At 43.5% G+C, this 18,891-nt stretch overlaps 1 protein-coding gene across 3 annotated transcripts in view; it reads right to left on the bottom strand.

Moving 5' to 3' along the window:
• Positions 1–1,330: 1,330 nt before the first annotated feature.
• Positions 1,331–18,891, bottom strand: part of tet1 (tet methylcytosine dioxygenase 1) — a 31,116-nt gene continuing 13,555 nt past the window's right edge. For 2 of the 3 annotated variants that reach the window (XM_075478289.1, XM_075478290.1), the window contains 10 exons: positions 10,238–12,482; positions 9,633–9,723; positions 8,058–8,151; positions 7,064–7,272; positions 6,825–6,975; positions 6,336–6,425; positions 5,925–6,062; positions 4,870–5,046; positions 4,643–4,787; positions 1,331–4,527 (listed from right to left, as the gene is read on the bottom strand). In XM_075478289.1, coding sequence (XP_075334404.1) covers positions 3,452–4,527; positions 4,643–4,787; positions 4,870–5,046; positions 5,925–6,062; positions 6,336–6,425; positions 6,825–6,975; positions 7,064–7,272; positions 8,058–8,151; positions 9,633–9,723; positions 10,238–12,482 — 4,416 coding nt within the window. In that variant the 3' untranslated portion in view covers positions 1,331–3,451. Of the gene's footprint in view, positions 4,528–4,642; positions 4,788–4,869; positions 5,047–5,924; positions 6,063–6,335; positions 6,426–6,824; positions 6,976–7,063; positions 7,273–8,057; positions 8,152–9,632; positions 9,724–10,237; positions 12,483–16,722; positions 17,178–18,891 lie in introns of those variants that run through there. The other variant, XM_075478291.1, reaches the window with a different exon arrangement.

The raw sequence follows: 18,891 nt of genomic DNA, 5'->3' as shown, positions 1-18,891 counted from the left end.
GAGAGTCTTTCACTTAAGGTGTAGGGTTCAGTGTTTCGCTCGGGGACACTTTGACATGGGATTGTAGGCTCGGGACCGAACAACTAACCTTTTGATAGGTGAATGACCACAGTTCCCCCAGAGCCACAGTCGCTTCTACTATGAAGCGCAGGGATGAATAACTTGTGCAGGGAAATCCGGTTTGAAAGCTTAACTTTATTCACTCAGTTATGATTAACTTTACACAAGAGCGGCAGTTTTCTTTTCTAATGATAAGCATATGGAGTTATGTCCATTTAGGCGCAACTCCTGCAGAACTGAGAACTGAACACAATGACTCTATTAATGTCATTATGAAAAGCAAAGCTTCTGCAGTAAGTACGAGTGTTGGAAAGTGATGACGTACTTATACTTATACTTATACTTTTCTATGTAATGCTACTATTCTGCCCCATTTCATAGAAAAATGTTTTACTTTGTATTCCACAACATGCAGGTTTTTGCTAGTTTCTCCACAGACTCACATTATTAATGAAATCGAATCAACAGATCGACTACTATCGACTACTGAACATTAACAGCCACATTAAATCTATAACATCAGCAGCTTTTTACCATCTAAAAAAACATTGGCAGAATCAAAGGAATAGTGTCTAAACCAAACTTAGAAAGACTAATCCATGCGTTTGTCTCCAGCAGGTTAGACTACTGTAACGGCCTGCTCACTGGGCTCTCTAAACGGGCTGTAAGACAGCTGCAGTACATCCAGAACGCTGCTGCTCGAGTCCTGACTAGAAGCAGGAAATACACAAGCTTTACAGAATTGTTTCAGCTTCACTGACTGCAGCGTTATGTTGACATGCTCATACAATACGAACAGGTCTAATTCAATAACTCATTGCTTATGACAAGTTATTACACTTTAAGTATAGTTTGATGCTCTGGTACTTTAACTACAGCAGTTATTGAAATGTATTTGTTCACCTTTACAAGAGTAGTTTTTGTATAGGAGAGGTTTTAGGTCATGGAAACGTGCTTATTGATTAGGTGATTGTTAGTGTTACCGTACGCTTTAAAACCTTTCCCTTATTCTACTGAATTATCTCATTAAAACAAAAAAAACATAGAGCACCATCTTATAAGCGAGCCTAAAGATTCAGGATAAACAATGAAGCGCAACGGTTTTATTCATTATATGGACTCAAATGTCTCGTTATATTCAGGCTGTACACTAATGCTGAAAACTCAAATGTGTATCTGTTTTTATATGTTTTTTTTTTTGCATGTATGTGTGTGTGAGTGTGTGTAACAGTAACAGGAAATAAAAAAAGGAGGATATCGTGATCAGGTCCAAAATATAAATATGACTTTATTTCACAATCCCAAAAGAGATCAGCCATCCATCAAAGGAATGCTAAATTTAGTCTCTTCTCAAGTCTAAACTGGATATACTTTCAGCAACGTACAGTAATTCAGTTTCAAAATAAGCAAGATCACCCATTGTCTAAACACCATTAACAATACAGTAAAAACAATGTGGTTCACATATATATTTACAGTCTCTTTGAATGCTGGTGCTAATTGTTAGTTTCTTACAAAAACGTTTGATGTGGACTGAGAATGTCCCCCACAGACAGGAAAAAAACTAAACAAACCAAAAGAAAACCTTTACAACTTCAATATCGTAACGTGATTTTTGTGTAAATGAACTGATTCAAAACAGTTTACATTCATTCATTTTGCATGTGGGTTGTGATGTTCGAGAATTGCTGGAGAACTGGGTTATTTGTGGAAGACATCTGAGCTCCAGATGGACAACTTGACAATGATGTACATATACCACACCAGTGAGTTTCAGTAAGCACCAATCACCGTTATACAGTATATAATCAGGCCAGGTCAACGTCTGTACCTTGTCAACTTGTCCTGTTAGCACCAAAACCAAGTTTAAATATGGAATAGTCCAAAATGTTTCTACAGGAAATGTTATGCCATGAGCTTAGTGTGGATGCCAGTAAAGGTTTGTGCTAAAATTTTGTCAATGTGTTCTTAAAACGAAGAGCTTCTCTTTCGTGAGTAAAAAAATGAAAATAAAATAAAAAAATCTTGATTTACCAAGCCCTAGACACCGACCCCCCTCTACAGAGACCCTGTAAAAAAACACTACCTGTGAACAAAGTCTCATAAAAGGGTCGGGCGCTCCAAATTGTCTGAGGTGGACCAGATGTTTGAGTGGTTTCTTACGAAGAAGGCAAAAAGGAGGCAAAAGAGGGAATAGTCTGATTATTCAGCAGTGGGGAACGCGGTTTTCATGTTCAAATCCAGAGTGCGGACATAAAACCTGGCAATGTTCTGTTGACATGTGTGACACTTTGCGGCCTCTGTTTAGAAAACAGGCCTCACCTGTAGCACCTTTAAAACATACAGTAAGCTTCTTACTTCCTATAATCACACTTGTTCCCTATGAAGGACTTGAATTCCAGGAGCTGAGTATACGATAAGTGCCAACGTGATAAGCACCTCACTGCTGCAGCAATTCATGATTCCTCATTATTTTAGGTTTAAAAAAAAAAAATAATAATAATAATTTCATGAGATATGTGTGCCATTTTTCAGTCAAGTGACTGAAAAGCAAATAAATGCAGAAATACTGTTCAAACAAAACAGGGTTCACTCTAAACTCACATGTACACACACACTCACACACACACACAGATATATTTATATGTGTGCATGAGTGTGTGAGTTTAGGCCTATGGACTCTTTTTCAAGTTAAGGTTAGGAGAATTTTTAAAAAAAGTGCTTCTTAATATGCCATACACATCTGTGAGAAAACAGAACAACAAACCAAAGAAGTACATTTCTTATATCAACTGCCAACAGACGTTAGAGGCAGCAAGAGGAAAAGCACAATGCTACATGTGATAATCTGTGGTAGATATAAATCAGAATATTAGTCTACATTATGTGATGTTATGAGTTTGCTTGACAAAGATTTCAGTGAGAATGGCACCAATGTCAGAGCCAAGTGAGACTCCTCTTACCATTAGAGAACTACTGGCTGAAATAAAAGCTCACTCCTACTGTACAACATAATGCAGGTTATCATAGAAATTTTTGCAGTAAACAGGCTTACACCAGAAATTAAATAGAAATAGTTATGATCAGAATAAATAATCACATCTTTTTTTTTTTGTTCTTAATCATGTATATAAAACCAGTTTTAAAAACATCTTTAAAAGCTTCAAAGCACCATCTCTTTACAATAAAAACCAACACCGAAACTCACAGTTAAAAAGCCAATAAACTTTGGCCCTTCTCGTTGCTATGAAGGCAGAGATGAAGAAGGACAAAGTGAACAGATCTTAGAAAAGCACAATGAAAACGATATAAAAATGAGATAGCAGTCTGAAGTTGAATGAGGTAAGGCAGAAGCACACGGTGTGGGAGTTTTCTGTGAGTGTACAACACACTAAGTCCAGCGATTGTAAGGGCCTGTCACTTGTGTAAGAGCATAAGGGGACACGGTGATGACGCCATCCCTCGGGAGAGTACAACCCTGACGTGTCGGGACATTCAGAACCCTCCTTGCTCTCTCTGTCTCATCACTTGTTTCCTCCTCTCCCTCCACCCCTACGGAACCTTTACCCACACCTCCGCTTGGGCTGCCCTCCATCCTTGATCTCTCAGCCTCCTCCTCCCGATCTCGCTCACGTTTGGCCATTTTGGCGTCCCACATTGCCATCCCGTGGCCAGGCTCATTGAGGGACTTGTGCTGGTAGAAGACCAAGGAGATACGGGTGGGGTGGCTGCGGTTCGGCCTGAGGATAGGCGTAGTGGCGTGAAGCTCCCGCCGTGCACACTCGATTAGGATGGAGCCATGTGATGGTGCCACGGCGACCCCACCTATGTCGTGGTCCAGGAAGTTGTGCTCGCTGTCTGACCACACCTCTTCTTGCTTCACTTCTTCCGGTTCAAGTGGGGTCGTTTTTAGTGGAAGTGGGGGAGTTTGTTGGGGTAGAGATGAGCCTGGAGGGAAGCCATGACCTCTGACCTCTGTTGCGACATCTCCTGCAACTCGGTGGAGTCCGTTGAGCCTGCTGAAGAGGCCCTCAGAGGTAGGTTTGGGGGAGAAGGGGGAGTGAGGAGGAAGAGGAGGAGGAACAGTCCCACTGGGGGAAAGTCTGCGCAGAGGAGAGCAGTGCACCTCGTTGGGCTCAGTTTTAAAAGGATAGTCATTATGGGTGTTGTGTGGAGGTATACGATCAAATGGAGCACCCTGTTCGCCAGATGCTGGAGAATAACCATTCATGGTGTCACTCACTGTCTTATAATTGTGAGTTGAGCCATTATGTCCAAACTGGAGACCTGGCAGGCCATGGTGGTTGGGGGAGATGATCTGCATCTGTGGGGTGACCCCTGCACCTGGAGTGGAGTGGCTGCTGGCACCCTGGTTGTAAGCGCTGGGTTGATTTCTCTCTGGTAGGAATCTCCCATCGCTGGAGGGTCTGGGTGGTAGTCCGTAAGAGCTGTAGTAGTCTTGTGGCTCTTGTTTGGGTATACGAGAGGACATATATTAGTGACACGATATTATAAAACATTTCTGAATGTTGACCAAATTTAAAACCAATAGACAGCATGACCAGAGGTGTAGCGTTACTACCTTTGTTGGGGGTCTCAGGTTTCACTTTCCCAGGAGAAGGAGAAGTCAACCCGAGCTTCTTCTCCATCTTCTCCGCTTGAGCCTTCAAACGAGCTTCTTGCCTTATCTTACGAGCTGATTTCACTGGCTCAGCAAGTAGGCGCACCTGAAACACGACACAGCAAATGATTTAAAACATGGTACATGTGAAAAAAAAGTCAAACATCATAGCACTAAAAGCTGCTCACCTCTCGGGGAAATGATGACAGAACCTGCAGGGCACCACTTTGGATTTTGGCCCACTGGCCTCCAGTCTGACCAAACTCATCCCAGTCAGAGATCTTGTAAAGTGGCAGCACATGGAGTTGTTCATCCTCTGGTATATTACGCACTGCGCGGTTATCTTCCTTTGTTAAAGTGCAAACCTGAAAAAGGACATAAAACAGACAACCAGGGTTTCATCCAAGCTCATCCAAGCCTGAAAAGAATGGTCCATAACTACAGCCAACAACTGCATTTATAAGCAGTACTGATTACTTTATTATAAGCAACACTGAAATGACTCAGCTCCAGCTTCCCCAGAAAGTGGCAGCCACAATTTGACAAAGACTAAGCAAAGAGAGCATCATAAAACCAATTCTGGCTCACATACATTGGCTTCACAGATCAGTTCAAAATCCTCCCGACTGTCACGCCCAGAGACTCTCATTTTTAGTTTTCATGTTTAGGTTATGCTTTTATTTTCAGTCCAGGTTTAGTTTTTTGTCATGCCTTAGTTTCCCTGCACTCTGTTTATAAGTTCACTCACTTCACCTGTGTTTTTTCCCTCAGCTGCACTCACTCCCCAATCACTCTCACTCCCTATTTAGTTTCCTGCCTCCCCTGTCAGTTTGCCAGATCTTTGTTTAATGTCAAGTTTGTAAAGCCATGCTAAGGTTCCTGCGTCCTATGATTTCCACGTTTTTGGAAAGATAAGTATTTATTCCATGCCATGTTCTTTTGTTTTGTTTATAGCTCCGTTTTTCTCCGGCTCTGCCGCGTTTTATGTTGTTACTTTGTTTTTTGTTAATAAATCTACCTTGTTTTTGGAAAGTCCACATCCGTGTCCTCCCTAAAACCCACACCTGACACCGACCTCATTCAAAATCCATCATCTCTAATGTATAATCTCTTTGAAATTTGGCACAGATTGATTAAATGCAGATTGGTATTCAGTAATATCAACGTAAGGTTTGTCTTTTTTTAATTTCCTTTCTTCTTCTTTTATCATATTTAAAAAGTGTCACACTCTCAGCCAGCTTACCACAGTGCTGCCATTGTTCATGTTGCTGGTGTCCTTGTGAGCGTGGGCGCAGAAATCAACACAGGCTGTGACCCCAGAAAAAGGACGTCCCTCATTCTTGCCCAGCCGGCAGTCCTCCCCTCCTGCCTCCTGCTCGACCTGGGAGAGGTAAAAGGTCAAAGCAAAGAAAGAGTTTGGTTCACAGCGGAGATGCTAAGTTACACATTTACAGTGCACATTTACAAATCTACGCTGAGCTTAGATTTGCTTCACAAAGCAACAAATGTTGAGAAAACTACAGGAATATGGAGCACAAACTATGGGGAAGTCATGGAGTGATGTTGTGTGGTAACTTGAGCACAAAAACAGGCCAATTCTGAATCAATTATCAGGATTATTAAAAGTATGTTTGGCTGTTTTAAGTTTTCATACCTGGTTCTGGAAAGCTTCAGGAGCCAGTCTTTTGTAGAGTGGTGAGAGGTCGGTGGCAAGACCCTGAAGGTTGTTCTCTATCCTCTGCTCCTGAAAGTAATAGATTGAGGATTTTAGGTGGATAGCATCTCATTTGAAAATTGGCTTTGTTTAAACTGTTCTCCCTGTGGCTATGAGTGTCATACCCAACATAAGCCACAAGGAGGCAAAGTGTTTGAAAAACAGCTGGTCAGCAGATAAACTGCAGGGTAGTAAAAAATAACGTTTTAATTCAATATATATCTTTAACTGAGCCGCCTTAGACATATCGTGGTAATGCAAACGCTGTAATTAAATGCACAATATCCTCTAAGATCACTATAAGCAACAGGAGAGAAATGGTAAAAAGTGATGTCCTCATGCATCTGTGGAAACTGAACTGCCATCTCACAGCTTGTTACCACAAATCAACACTCACACACACACGCTCTCACACACACACATCCTCACCTCCTCCCGGTACTCTCCAAGCAGGCGAAACTTGCGGGGCACTTTGCTGCGGGCAAATTTACAACCATTGTAGTACATACTCCAGGAGCAGCCAAATGAAAAAGAGGCTCCACAAGTGTCTGGGTCCAAACCTTGGCATGCACACGTGCGACTGTGGAGACAGAGCGGAGGGGTTTTCACAGAAATGAAAACAGCAGGGAGGGAGTAGCTAAATGAAAAACAAACGAGAAGGCACTCACTCTTCATTGAGGGCACAGCGGCGGCTGGTGGGGGAACCGTACTTAAAGAGAGTGTCTGTGAGCTCCTGGTAGAGGTGGTCTGCCACCTGCCGAGGGATTCCCTCCCAGGCCAAGATGAGGATCACCAACACGGCGGTGTCACAGCGGTGCCCTGGTCTCTGACGGACCAAACACAGCAGCTTCTCCTCTTCACTGCCACGCCGGATCACCTGTCAGATGATTTAGTGTAAGGACACAAAGAAAAACATGTAGGTCAAAACACACAAGCATTTATGGCAAAATAAAGAAACTGCTAAAGAAGCTGCTTTGGTTTTATTACCGCAGAATGAATAACTTTTATAACAATTTGTGAAGCATGTCTACACAGGAGAGATGCCATATTATATATTATCAGCACACAATGATTGTATCAGCATAAAAGTATTGTAGAAAAAGAGTAATGTTGAAATGGCTATGAAAGAGAAGGAAATGGAGGAATCAGTTGCTGAAGATACATTATTGTGAGAACGGGTACACGTTTGAAAAATAGTACAGATTATATAATGCAAGAACAACCAATGGAGCATTAATAGACCTTGTCAAAGAAGCAAAATCCTAAACAGGTGGAGTCATTTCAGAAGAGGTGAAAGCAGCAAACAAGAATAAACGCTGGTGGGGCATGTCCCAGATGTAAATCACCATTGAAGTACAAATGCTTTCGAAATGAGTTGCTTGTTTTTGTCCTAAACGGGTTATTTAGTCTACTGATATAGATTGATATAGATGCAGTTTCTTGCTAAAGGGTTGATGGAAAACTTTGAGGTGGTTGTTATCTCCAACTTGACCACTAGATGTCAGTAATTGTTACACACAGTACCTTTAAATTGTAGTTTGATTGTTTAGGGAAAAAATCTGGGATTGACTTCCAACTCTTCCCATGAATTCATGAACTTTTCAACACACAGAAATACTCAGCACGGTCGGGACGGTATGGACATGAACGCCAAACACATACCCATTTAGCTATTGGGCACCCCTGGGAGCTCTTGCCTTCTTTCCCAGTGTAAACAACAACTTCCACCCTCACTGCGTTTCCTTTGGCACCATACCTGTGGCAAACAAAACACACATACAAGAAACAGGACATCAGTGATTTTTCACCTCAGAGCATGCATCACTGACAGCCACAACACTGAAACCATCTGTCTAATATTTTCCAGATCTTCACTTGTCAAAGCAGTGAACTCCAGAAGCACAAAAATGTTTCCAGAACACTCTTTAATTCCTGTAAGCTGCAAGCTGGTGTTTTTCCAGAAAATCCTACAAAAGCTCAATAGGATTAAGATTTGTTGAATTTGGAGGCCAAGTAAAAAATTTGAACTCTTAGACAAGTACTTTGCACTACCCTGGAGCTTTTTTTCTTCTTGTTTCAGGGTGCAATATCCTGCCTAAAGAGGCCACCGTCATCAGGGAATAGCACTACCATGAAGACGTGTACATAGTCTGCAACGCTCTTAAGGTGAGTCGCACATGTCAAAGCATCCATATGATGCCAGATCCTCACACTGTCCCCTCAGGCTTGCTTTTTTCCCATTGTGCGTCAAAACTTCCCCAGGTAAACAATGCACACAATAGCCTTTCATATGATGTTAATGTGGTTAATCGAACATGGCAGCTTTTTTCCATTGTTCCATGGCTCATGCCAATGCCACATGCCAATTGAAGGCACTTCCAGCAGAGGACAGACGTAGTCATTGGCAGTCTGAATGGCCTGTGCCTACGCCGTATTGCACGCTGAGAGCGGTGATGCACAGCACTGTGTGCTCTGGCACCTTTCCACCATAACCAACATTAAGGATTTCAGCAATTTGTCCCACAACGGCTCTTCTGTGACACCAGACTACCTGGCCCAGACTTCCCTCTCCACTTTGTGTCAGTAACCCTTGTACATTCGGTTCACCAGCCGTCCTTACTTTGACTTAGTTTTTAATCCTTACATACTGATAATACCTGATATGACCTGCTGTTCGGGAGACACTCTGACCCAGTCATCATATTTAGGTCCCTGTCAGACACATCAACTTAAAGATTTGACTGTTCGCTTGCTGCCAAATATGTCCCACCTTATGTTTGGGGCAAATTGTAACAAGATTGTAACAACTTTATCTGTCAGAGGTTTTAATGGTATGGCTGACTAATGTATATTAGATAGTATTAGATAAAAAAAATATATGCCATTAAAAACTGATACATTTTCACGTTCAGTATAGACACTGTCAGCTGGACAGTGATGGAGAGCAAGTTGTTTGAAACAAGCTGTCATCTTGTCTGAAGGGCCCCCTGATCTCAGCTCCAGGGGTTTCCTGTTTCCGTGTGCAGAGTGTGTTTTGTGTTTTGTGTACGTGATCGTAGTTTGACACAGAACGCCTGTGAGAGCTGCCTCAACAATGCTTCCTTTTAATTAGAGTGGCTCTAACTCCGCCCCATTCCACCCTGTCTGTGGTTGCTGGTGACTTGTAGGCTCTCAGCATGTTTCGTAGTAAAAACAACCACACATAGACAGTAAAAATAATGTGCTACTAATCACTACCTGTTCTCCATCAGTTCCCTCACTGCAGCAACACTGGGTCCTGCCCCAAGATGAGTATAGTAAGGGCCTTCCTCCTTTTCAATGATTTGGTCTGTGGAAAACAAAAAAAAATTTGTTGGACATCATAAATACTTTACTGCTCACTGTGCAGATCTGTTCCCTAAAGAGCCAGCTGAGAGGCTGCTTTTTAAGAGTCATGCCCTTGATTCCATTGACGTGATGCTTGTTTTTTTTTTAGACAAAAAAAACATTAACATACTTAGTGTCATGAATGTGATGTGCAAAGCTAATGTGGCCTGTGCACGGGCCTCCACCAAATATGTCACAATGGGACAAAAAGGCCCAAATATGGCAAAGAAATGCAGCCCTCTTTGGCTTCAATTGGCCCTTGAATTAGGACACTGCTTGTGGGTGTGTGCGTGTGTTTGCATATGCGTGTTTGCATCAGAGAAACAGAAAACGAGAATCAGTTTGAGGTCAAAGAACTGCAGTCTTAGCTCTCAGGGCAGATTAAGTTACAAAGTGTGTTACATCCAATCTGAGACAGATATAGACAGAGAAAAGATATTATTCTCAGTAAAAACCTTAAGCAGAACTGAACTCACCCACACACTGACAGGATGGAAGATCAGCCAGTTTTTTGGATGGTGTATTGAGCAAGTTCTTAGTAGGGGTATCCAGAAAACTCATGGGAGACTCCAGAAAATTGTTGACGCTGTTCTTGGTTGGAGTTGACTCTGCAGAGTGGCCCTGAACCCCATCTATAGCTGTAGACAGGACACTGACAGGTCCTGACCTCTCCAGCTTGTAGTAGCCCTGCTGGCTTGGAGGAGGGGACTGAGGAGCCCCTGAGAAGCCATTAGTCAGACCAAGGTGCCCATTGGCGTGGTTGAGAAAAACAGCTTTTGCTGGGCTGGTGTTTGGATCAGCACCGTGCTGCAGCCCACCGCAGGGCTGCGCTACCTGAGATAACAAATGACACTCCTCTGGTCCTGCAGCATAACCATTACATGGATTGTGTTGGTGAAGCGGGCCTTTAGAAAGAGACCATGGTTGGTTTTCTTGACCGTGAGTATGATTGGGCCTTGCAAAAGCGCTGCAGTTCTGTCCAAAGAGGCTAGTACTGTGTGTGTTACTGTGATGGATGAGTTGCCTTCTTTCCTCCTGAGCCTCAGCCAAGAATCGCTTAATATCAATTTGAGCCAGAGGCAAAAATAAGTTGTTCTTGTGGTGAGGGCCTGATTTCCCATGAGGTTGGCTCTTCTGGCCTCTGCTCCTGTGGGGAGTCTCTCCATTGGGTATGCATTTTGAGAGGGGGGTCCTGCGGTTAATTCCCTCGTGTAATCCATCAGCTTTCTTCTTCCTGGGCTTGGAGGGTGTAGTTTTCGTTTTTTTTACAAGGGGCTTTTTCTGAATGGGGAGTTGCTGGGATTTGTAGTTGTATTTAATAGCTGGCACAGGTGTTCCCTTTGGAAGGTTGTTCTCTGACCGCTGACTGTGTCGGGACTGGATGATGAAGGCCAGGTCTGCCAGCTGAGCCGCCACTTCCTCCTCGTCACTGTTCCTCCTCACTTTACTGACAACACTGTCTCTGTCCTGCCCAACCTCATGATCCTTACTGAACCTCATGTGACTGGAGTCGTAATAGCTGCGTTCTGACTTGATGACATGAGAACCATAGGGCAGCTCTGTCCGCCTGCAGGGTGCCTTGTCACTGTCTGAGCTGGCCTCCACGAGGTCCGGCAGACACAGCTTTGTGTCAGAGCTCAACCACCGAGAGCATTGGATGACATTTGCCTGTCTGGCCACAGGAGGGTGTATCACTGATGTCTGATGTAGTGTTGAGCTGATGACCGAGACTTGCTTGTAGCGAACAGCGGCTGTGGGTTTGGCGTCTTGCAGGGCTGCATTTGTACTGGAAGCTGGGGTTGGGGAAGCAGTAAAAATGGGATGTTCACTCTTACTTTCAGCTTTAATGTAACCTGGGGTGCTTTGAGGTATAGCTGCCAGTTGAGTCAAGGCCTCAATAGCAATCACCTGATCAGAACTAAGATGCCTCTTCTCTGCAAAAGAGTGCACACTTGGTAACAGGGCACTTTGAGGAGGTTCACTTTTGATGGGTTGGAAAGTCCTTTGCAAGTTAACAGGAGTGCTTTTCTGACAGAAGTCAACCTTTAAGTCGTCTTTCTCTTTTTTAACAAAGTGCAAATCCGGCGGCTCTGCTTTGATGGAGCAAAGAATGGATGAGCGTGAGCTGAAAAGTTTCTCCTCCAGTCCCTTCCTCTCTGTGACAGACAGGCAGACAACAGCCGCCAGCGTAGACAGTGGGTCCTCGCATACATCATCTTCATCGCTCATCTGTGTGGTGGTCTGCTCAGTGATCCACATCCAGGGCTCCTCCAGTTTGATCTTCTTTAGTGGGACTGGCATGTCATCTGGAGGAGTCTTGGTACCATTATCTGAGCAGTCTTTAGGGTTTGACGATATTACAGGCTCTGATGCGATTGTAGTCCTTTTACATACAGTTTTTAGATCAGAATGTGACCCACTGGTCATATTAGCACCATTAGGTTTTGCCAGGTTCTCAGCAGAACCATTCTGAAAAGTCACAGAAGAGTATAGATGTTGGTGAAGTGCAATACCGGTCAGCTCCAGCCCGGGCTCTCTTTTAATAAGTGCCGGCCGTACACCTTGGTCTGAGGCCAGGTTGTGGGTGAGTGACTCGGTGATGGGGGAAGATTGAGTATGAGGTATGTGGCCTTCCTCCCCTTCATCCTCCTCTGCTGCCATGTGGGTGTCATCCATCTGTGCTTTGCCTTTGCCATTTACCGACCCACTTTGTGGAACCACCTGAGACACAGAGATAGAGAGAAACAAGAAAGGAGAGGTGACTCAACAAGCTCTGGCAGTAATCGTGATTCAGCCTGCTCTAAACAGTCACGCCACACAGCACAACAGATTGTCTCCCAGCATGGCCTGAGCATCTGCCGCAGCCACCTTCAAGGCTATGGAAAGTATTTTAGCAAACAAAGAATCTGTTCTCTATAAATGTTGATGAAACAGATCTTGTAGAGCGGAGCTTGTAAAAACTAAACTGCGTTACTCCACAGCTGAGACTTTGATCAGAATTCCTGCCCGGGCTATGGAGTGTTGACAGCCTCGAACTCACAGGTAGCTGAGCGCCAGTGAGTAAACAGTTCTGAGTCACAAAGAGTTTGCGACTTTATCGCTACTTGTGGGTAAGTGGGTGCGTGTGCAGCGTGCACGCAAATGCCGCGTTTGTGTTGGCCGCGATGGTGAGTCCCTGGGCGTACGAGCAGATGTGTGCAGTGGTAACCCCTGCATATTGTTAAGTGAGTGCCACAGTCTTTTCAGGGGAAAGATTACAAAAATCTCAGAAACACAATCATTTCCACAACTTACAGTGTCTGCGGAAGTTTTAGACTTTTTTTTTTGCACTTTTTTGGACTTTGACGGCAGGGTTTTTGTCAATCAGTATTTCTGCAAGTGAACATGTACAAGCATTATTTGTGTTTCCTCATGAGCACCAATAAAATGAGGTCATGTCAAGCTGCCTTCAAGCAGTGAGAGACTGATGAAAAATGTTCCATCATAACAAAGATGAAAAATAAAAACCATTGCACAATTTGCCACAACCCGGTTGACAAAAGCTTTCAAACTCATTTGCAGAAGCAGGAGAACAATGGGCACGACTGCAAGTTGCGTGTCCTGCACGTCAACGTGTGCCAGAGGCAGTCTGTGTTCACTCTAACAAACTATTGTGACCGCAGGACAGCTCGGGATTCTTTACCTCGCAGAAACAAGTATTAAGATCCATCACAGCTGTCGTTTCAATACATTTTGCAGCAGCAGAGGTGCACCCCAAACTGGAGAATCAAGAGTAAGCAGCAACGGCCCTTAAGTATAATTCAGTTACATGTGCTCGGATCAACTTCCCTTTATTTTCATTGGACATGACGCAAGTTTACACTGATACGCGATTACTACACGACTTTTCCCGTGTCTAAATAAATAAATAGTATATTATACACGGTCCATTTTAAAGATTTTAGGACCTCCTGGATGAGACAACGACTGTGTATTTGACTGAAGCATGTGGAGTAAACAAAGAACTGAGCCTTGTGACATCCCACATGTGATGGCAGTTTAGAACAGGCATGAACTGAGAAGGAACGTGCAGAAAAGTAAGCGATAAGGCAGTCTTCCACAGCTAAAAGAGCTCAATTATTGGTAGAAAATAAACAGAGACTGAGGCAGCACGGAGATCTGAGAGGATTAATACTGAGCAATCTCCCACTACGGGTGTGTAAGGACGGAGATCAGATATGGTGTAGTGTGAAATCAGAGGGAAGTTCTTTCTCAAGATCCTTTGATAATCATGGGGATTATCATGCAACACACTCAGTCTGGGCTGAGTGATCAAGGCTGCGTTTAGAGTTACTTTTAAGGAGTATTTCTAAAATTCTGTATTTTCAGAGGGTTTACTGTGTGACTGCCATTCCTTTTAGTTCACTGATGTTGAATCAAGACTACATTTCTGATAAGATCTGACACCCACACATGCAGATTTAGTGTTTGATTACAAATGTGGTGCAGTAGAGCTCTTCTTTTCCACTGATTGTCAGTCCACTTCTTGTGACATTTGGCAAACCTTTTCTCCCGGTTACCCTTCCTTAAGAATGGCTTGCTGACAGCCACCCTTCAATGGAGACCACTTCTGATGAGGCTTAAGTGAACGAGTCAGATTTGTCTCTCAGGTCCTGTGACAGGTCTTAGATGGATTTTTTTCCTAGTTCTTAAGGACATCACTATTATATACTCTTAATCTGCTGTAGTTTTTAAGAACTGCCATTTCTTCTTTTGCCCATCACTTTCTTTTAAGGACATACCACACACCATGTCAAGATATGACATTTTTCATCTTTTTGGCAATCACCTTGGTGCTTAAAATGCTCCTTTATGTCTGTCAAACTGTGTTATCTTTGGCATTTTTCGTGTAACTAAAGAAATGGGAATGGGAATAACCGATGTGGCTTCTGGTAACACAGCACCTAATGATACGATTTAAGATAAGTTCTTTGCTAAGCTGTCTGTTGTGTGAAGACACCACACTGGTTCATCCTTAAAGTTTACAAGGAAACCTGACAGCCTGGAAGCAAAATATAAAGAAATTAGGGGAGCCTCAAGACTCTACATCTCCAGCAATGATTTACGAGAAATTCATAAAAGGTTTTTTGTCGATACAAGCTCTTGCTAGTAGAACTATCAAACTTGCCCTTGTGAACCCGGTGAACCTAATGTTTTCTGGGAGTTTTGAGCAGTTGTTTGAATCTTAACAGGTGCAGCGACAATGGAGACATTTGCGATCAATAACATGTCAAAATGTTCAGATTGAGGCATTTCCAAAGCGTCCAATAGAAAAATACATGCTCCATACACTTTGCAGAAAGGGGACGACCGCAACACTCCCCACGAGGGGAAGAGGGAAGAAGATGTGTTGCAGGAAGGGAATAGGGGGGGAAAGCTAGTATGTCATAGTACAATGCTTTCAATGACAAAGCAGCACTGGCTGTTTTCCATGACTGCAGCAGACAGACACGTGTCTGCATGCATGTGTATGCAACAGTTTGTGCATCCGAGAGTTTACGATCCTAAACTGACATCAAAGTAGAGCCGCGGTTTTTAATTATGTTACACTAGGCTTTATGATAACAGAAAAACTAATGCAGGATATAAATGAGGAGTCATGTGTTTTCATTTAGGCACTGGGTCTCTTGAGAGAGCTGGGTCTGTGAAGTGTTAGGGCTGTGTTTCGGTGTTGTGTTTTGTGTTGGCTGTATCTACCTCAGGGCGTCTAAAGTCATTCTCCCTCGCAAATACTACGCTGTTATGAGTGCATACACAGTCCTCGTCTTTTTGAACAAACATGGTTCAAGTGCTCTGCAAAATGAATACTCAGGCAGCTAAAAGTTAGTGCTTCACGCTCAAGCGTAGATTTGGAGACCTACCCTGGCAACACAAGCGTGGCACCGTCCAAACAAGCCACTGTGTCTCAACAGAGACGTGTCTCCAAGGAGATTTGTGGAGGTCTGTATTCCTTTGTAGCTCAAAAACAAACACACACACACATATACACTTCTACATGTCTACAATGCCTCACATCCGTAGAATAGTGTTCAGTAGTGCTTCTCTCGTTTTTACTGGCAGTGCAGAAATCATACCACCTCACGGCGCTCTGACAACAAAACAGTGAAAAAAGCATGCTTCCTTCCTGGCTGAATGTGTAAGTAGTGGTTTATGCGTGTTTCTCTGAACACGTGAGAATTTCCTTCATTCATTGAGTAAGGGCTTCCTGTCTGCGCAGAGCTCGAGAGTCACATAGTCGAACTCAGAAAACATGCAACATGAAAGGAAAAACGGCGATAAAGACTGGTGTCAATAAACTTAATGAACTTGAGAGAGCTGGCTCACAGCACACCAGCATTGAACAGAGCTTAATCGACAGTAAAAATCACACAGGTCAGGGTGGTATCAGTAAACAGAGACTTTTTCGACAAAACACACATTAATAGCACTATTATTACAAGTAAGACCTGCCAAGTTACGACTCAAGGCTCACAAGCCCTCCACTTTATCTGCTAACAAGTCAGAGAAGAGCAGGTGCAGAAATATGGCTGTCTAAAACTATATAAGAGAGAAAAGAGGAAGCAAAGGGGCTCTTCGTGTTTTACAACAGCTCGACAAGACGTGAAATGAGGAAAATTAAGAGGGGTCTCTGTTACCGGGGAAACTGACCTCTTTGTTTCTGAGTTTGTTGTCACATCCTTTAAACCAGCCTAGAAAAGACAAGCCAAACATTCACACGCACACACACACACACAACTGCTCAGTGATTTAATGTGAGTCATAACAACACAAGCTTCCAAATAAAGCCTTCCAATCAGCTAAATCCAGGGTGGCGAAGACAGACACAATCAGCAGGGGATAACCTCTAGATGAGCTCGTCTATAGATGACCCATCTGCGGCGAGACAATACACCCCTGGGTGAACACTTAGAGTTGCCTTTACCTTATCTGTCCTCGGAAGAAGCCCCTCTGTTTTAGGCAGCATATCCCTAAAAGGTATTGGTGGCCATCTTGCTTTGCCTTCCCCCAGCCTCAAGAAAACGCTGGCTACAGTAGCCGTGCACAGGGCAAGCACCCGGGTGTCATGACTAAGGCGACTGTGAGCGGCTGTGGTAAAGTGCTGCGACAGCAGCAAAAGCGGACACACTCGTTACACGCACACACACAGACATACAGACACACACGCATATGGGATGCCTTTCGCAGATGCAGACAGAGCTTCATCAGCCAATGGCGTGTGGACCTCGGCGGCTTGTAAATTATCTTCCATGCCTAGACTCTCCTAAACAAAGGATCCCCTATGTGGGCTTTTTACTCCAGCCCTATGCACAGAGATAGGAGGAAAGCTGTGGAGCGGATGCCGCACACATGCTGGATCTGGATCACAGGAAAACAACTCCATCCCCAATGAGATATTAACCCCTCAATTCCTCGCTCAGCTGCTCAAATAACACCTCAATTTTTATGACTTAGCTGACCACAACACATCGACTGTTTGTTGGACCAAACAACAAGATTTTAACAAAAGCTCTGCCACATCTTGAATTCCTTTCTTTGGCATGTTTACATTTACGTTTACATTTTCTAATCAAAAAATGGCTGAAAAATGATGGGTCTGACTCCTTTACCTGAAGAAAAAAGCTGGGCTTACGAAAGTTGGACGCAAATGCATGGGAAAAATATCTGGTCTCCTCAGCAGAAGCCAACATCACATGATGATTACACTGATCAGTAAGTGTTTGTGTGACTTCCTCCCTCCTATTTCAGCTGCTCCCATTGAGGTTTAAGGCACGTGACGTGTGATAAGGAAGTGTTGCAGTCCCATCAGTATGAAGCAAGTAGTATTTTGCCATGCATTTTAAATGAATTCCACACAGTGACGTGCGCGTGGCAACATAACGGCCTGCAGCATCCCTAATTCCCATGTGATCTTAAACTGCAGAGGCAGGAAAAAGCATGAATCTATACTGCTCTTTCTCTAACAGACTCCACAACCCTTCCCCTCATTCTCCCTCATCCAACCTTAAAGCCTTTTTCTTTTTTTTCTCTCCCTGAGCGACTCCCTGCGGAAAAGCTGTGGTGAGAGAAAAAACAGGAAGATATAAAGTCTAAAACAAAGATGGAAAATTGTTATGAGAGGGTAAAGCACGCTCTCCTTTTAAAGACGACCATGCGGCCAAGAAGCTGAGGTCAAACCAGGACAAGGAAACACAAAGTGCAGTCGGAGCCAGTCGTTAACACTCGAGCAACCATCCTCAACCGTGTGCTTGATTGTGGAGGCAGAGATCATTCAGGCTCAACAATAAAAACTACATCAGCGGAGCATTCAGCCTGCAATAAACATGGCTGATCAATAAATAATGAATAAGCCTGAGCGAGAGACCGTGTGGCACATGATGTGGTTTGGATAAGAGCTTATTCGCACACATTGTTCATTCATTTGCAATTCCCACAATATTATCACTCATGTAGAAAGTTTTGAAAACTATAGCGCTATTTCTGAAAATGAAAACTGTGCTACATTCTCTTTTTGTCGCACAAGGGACTGTCAGTGAGACAGTTAGATGCTTATAGCTTATCACAGTCAAACTCCTGCACGCTGCGACTGCACACATATGCAGTTTGATGGCAACTGTTTTCAAACCCAAAGCCTTGGAGTAATGCCACACAGTGAATGTCTGTTAGAATTTATCTACAGCGGTGGCTGGTTAGCACATTTTGTTGATATGTGTCGTAGAACCGGCAGCTTCAGATTGTAACTGACGTTAATTTAGCTGCTTATTTTTGGGAAGCAGATTTAACTTAAGTCATCTGCATCCAAAAAACAATGACAAGTTTCCTTTAGAGGCATATGTGGAATGCGTCTGGTGTGAGGGGAAAAAAAACTTTATCACCATAAAACAACTTCTCAACACCGCCATTAACAGGAAAATCCAGTCCACACAACAGCAACCAAGTCCCAGCTGAAAAACATCCAGAGCAAGAGACCAATCAGAGTCAATGCACAGACACGTAAAAGCATCTCTCTCCTATGAATCTAGGAAATCATGACGTATAGTGCTGCATGCACTACACCCACCTTACATCTGTTACTGTTTTACCAAAATAGGAA

The sequence above is a fragment of the Odontesthes bonariensis genome, chromosome 2 (assembly GCF_027942865.1).
Source record: "Odontesthes bonariensis isolate fOdoBon6 chromosome 2, fOdoBon6.hap1, whole genome shotgun sequence".
Lineage (NCBI taxonomy): Eukaryota > Metazoa > Chordata > Actinopteri > Atheriniformes > Atherinopsidae > Odontesthes > Odontesthes bonariensis.
This window is presented reverse-complemented; position numbering and strand designations above follow the sequence as displayed.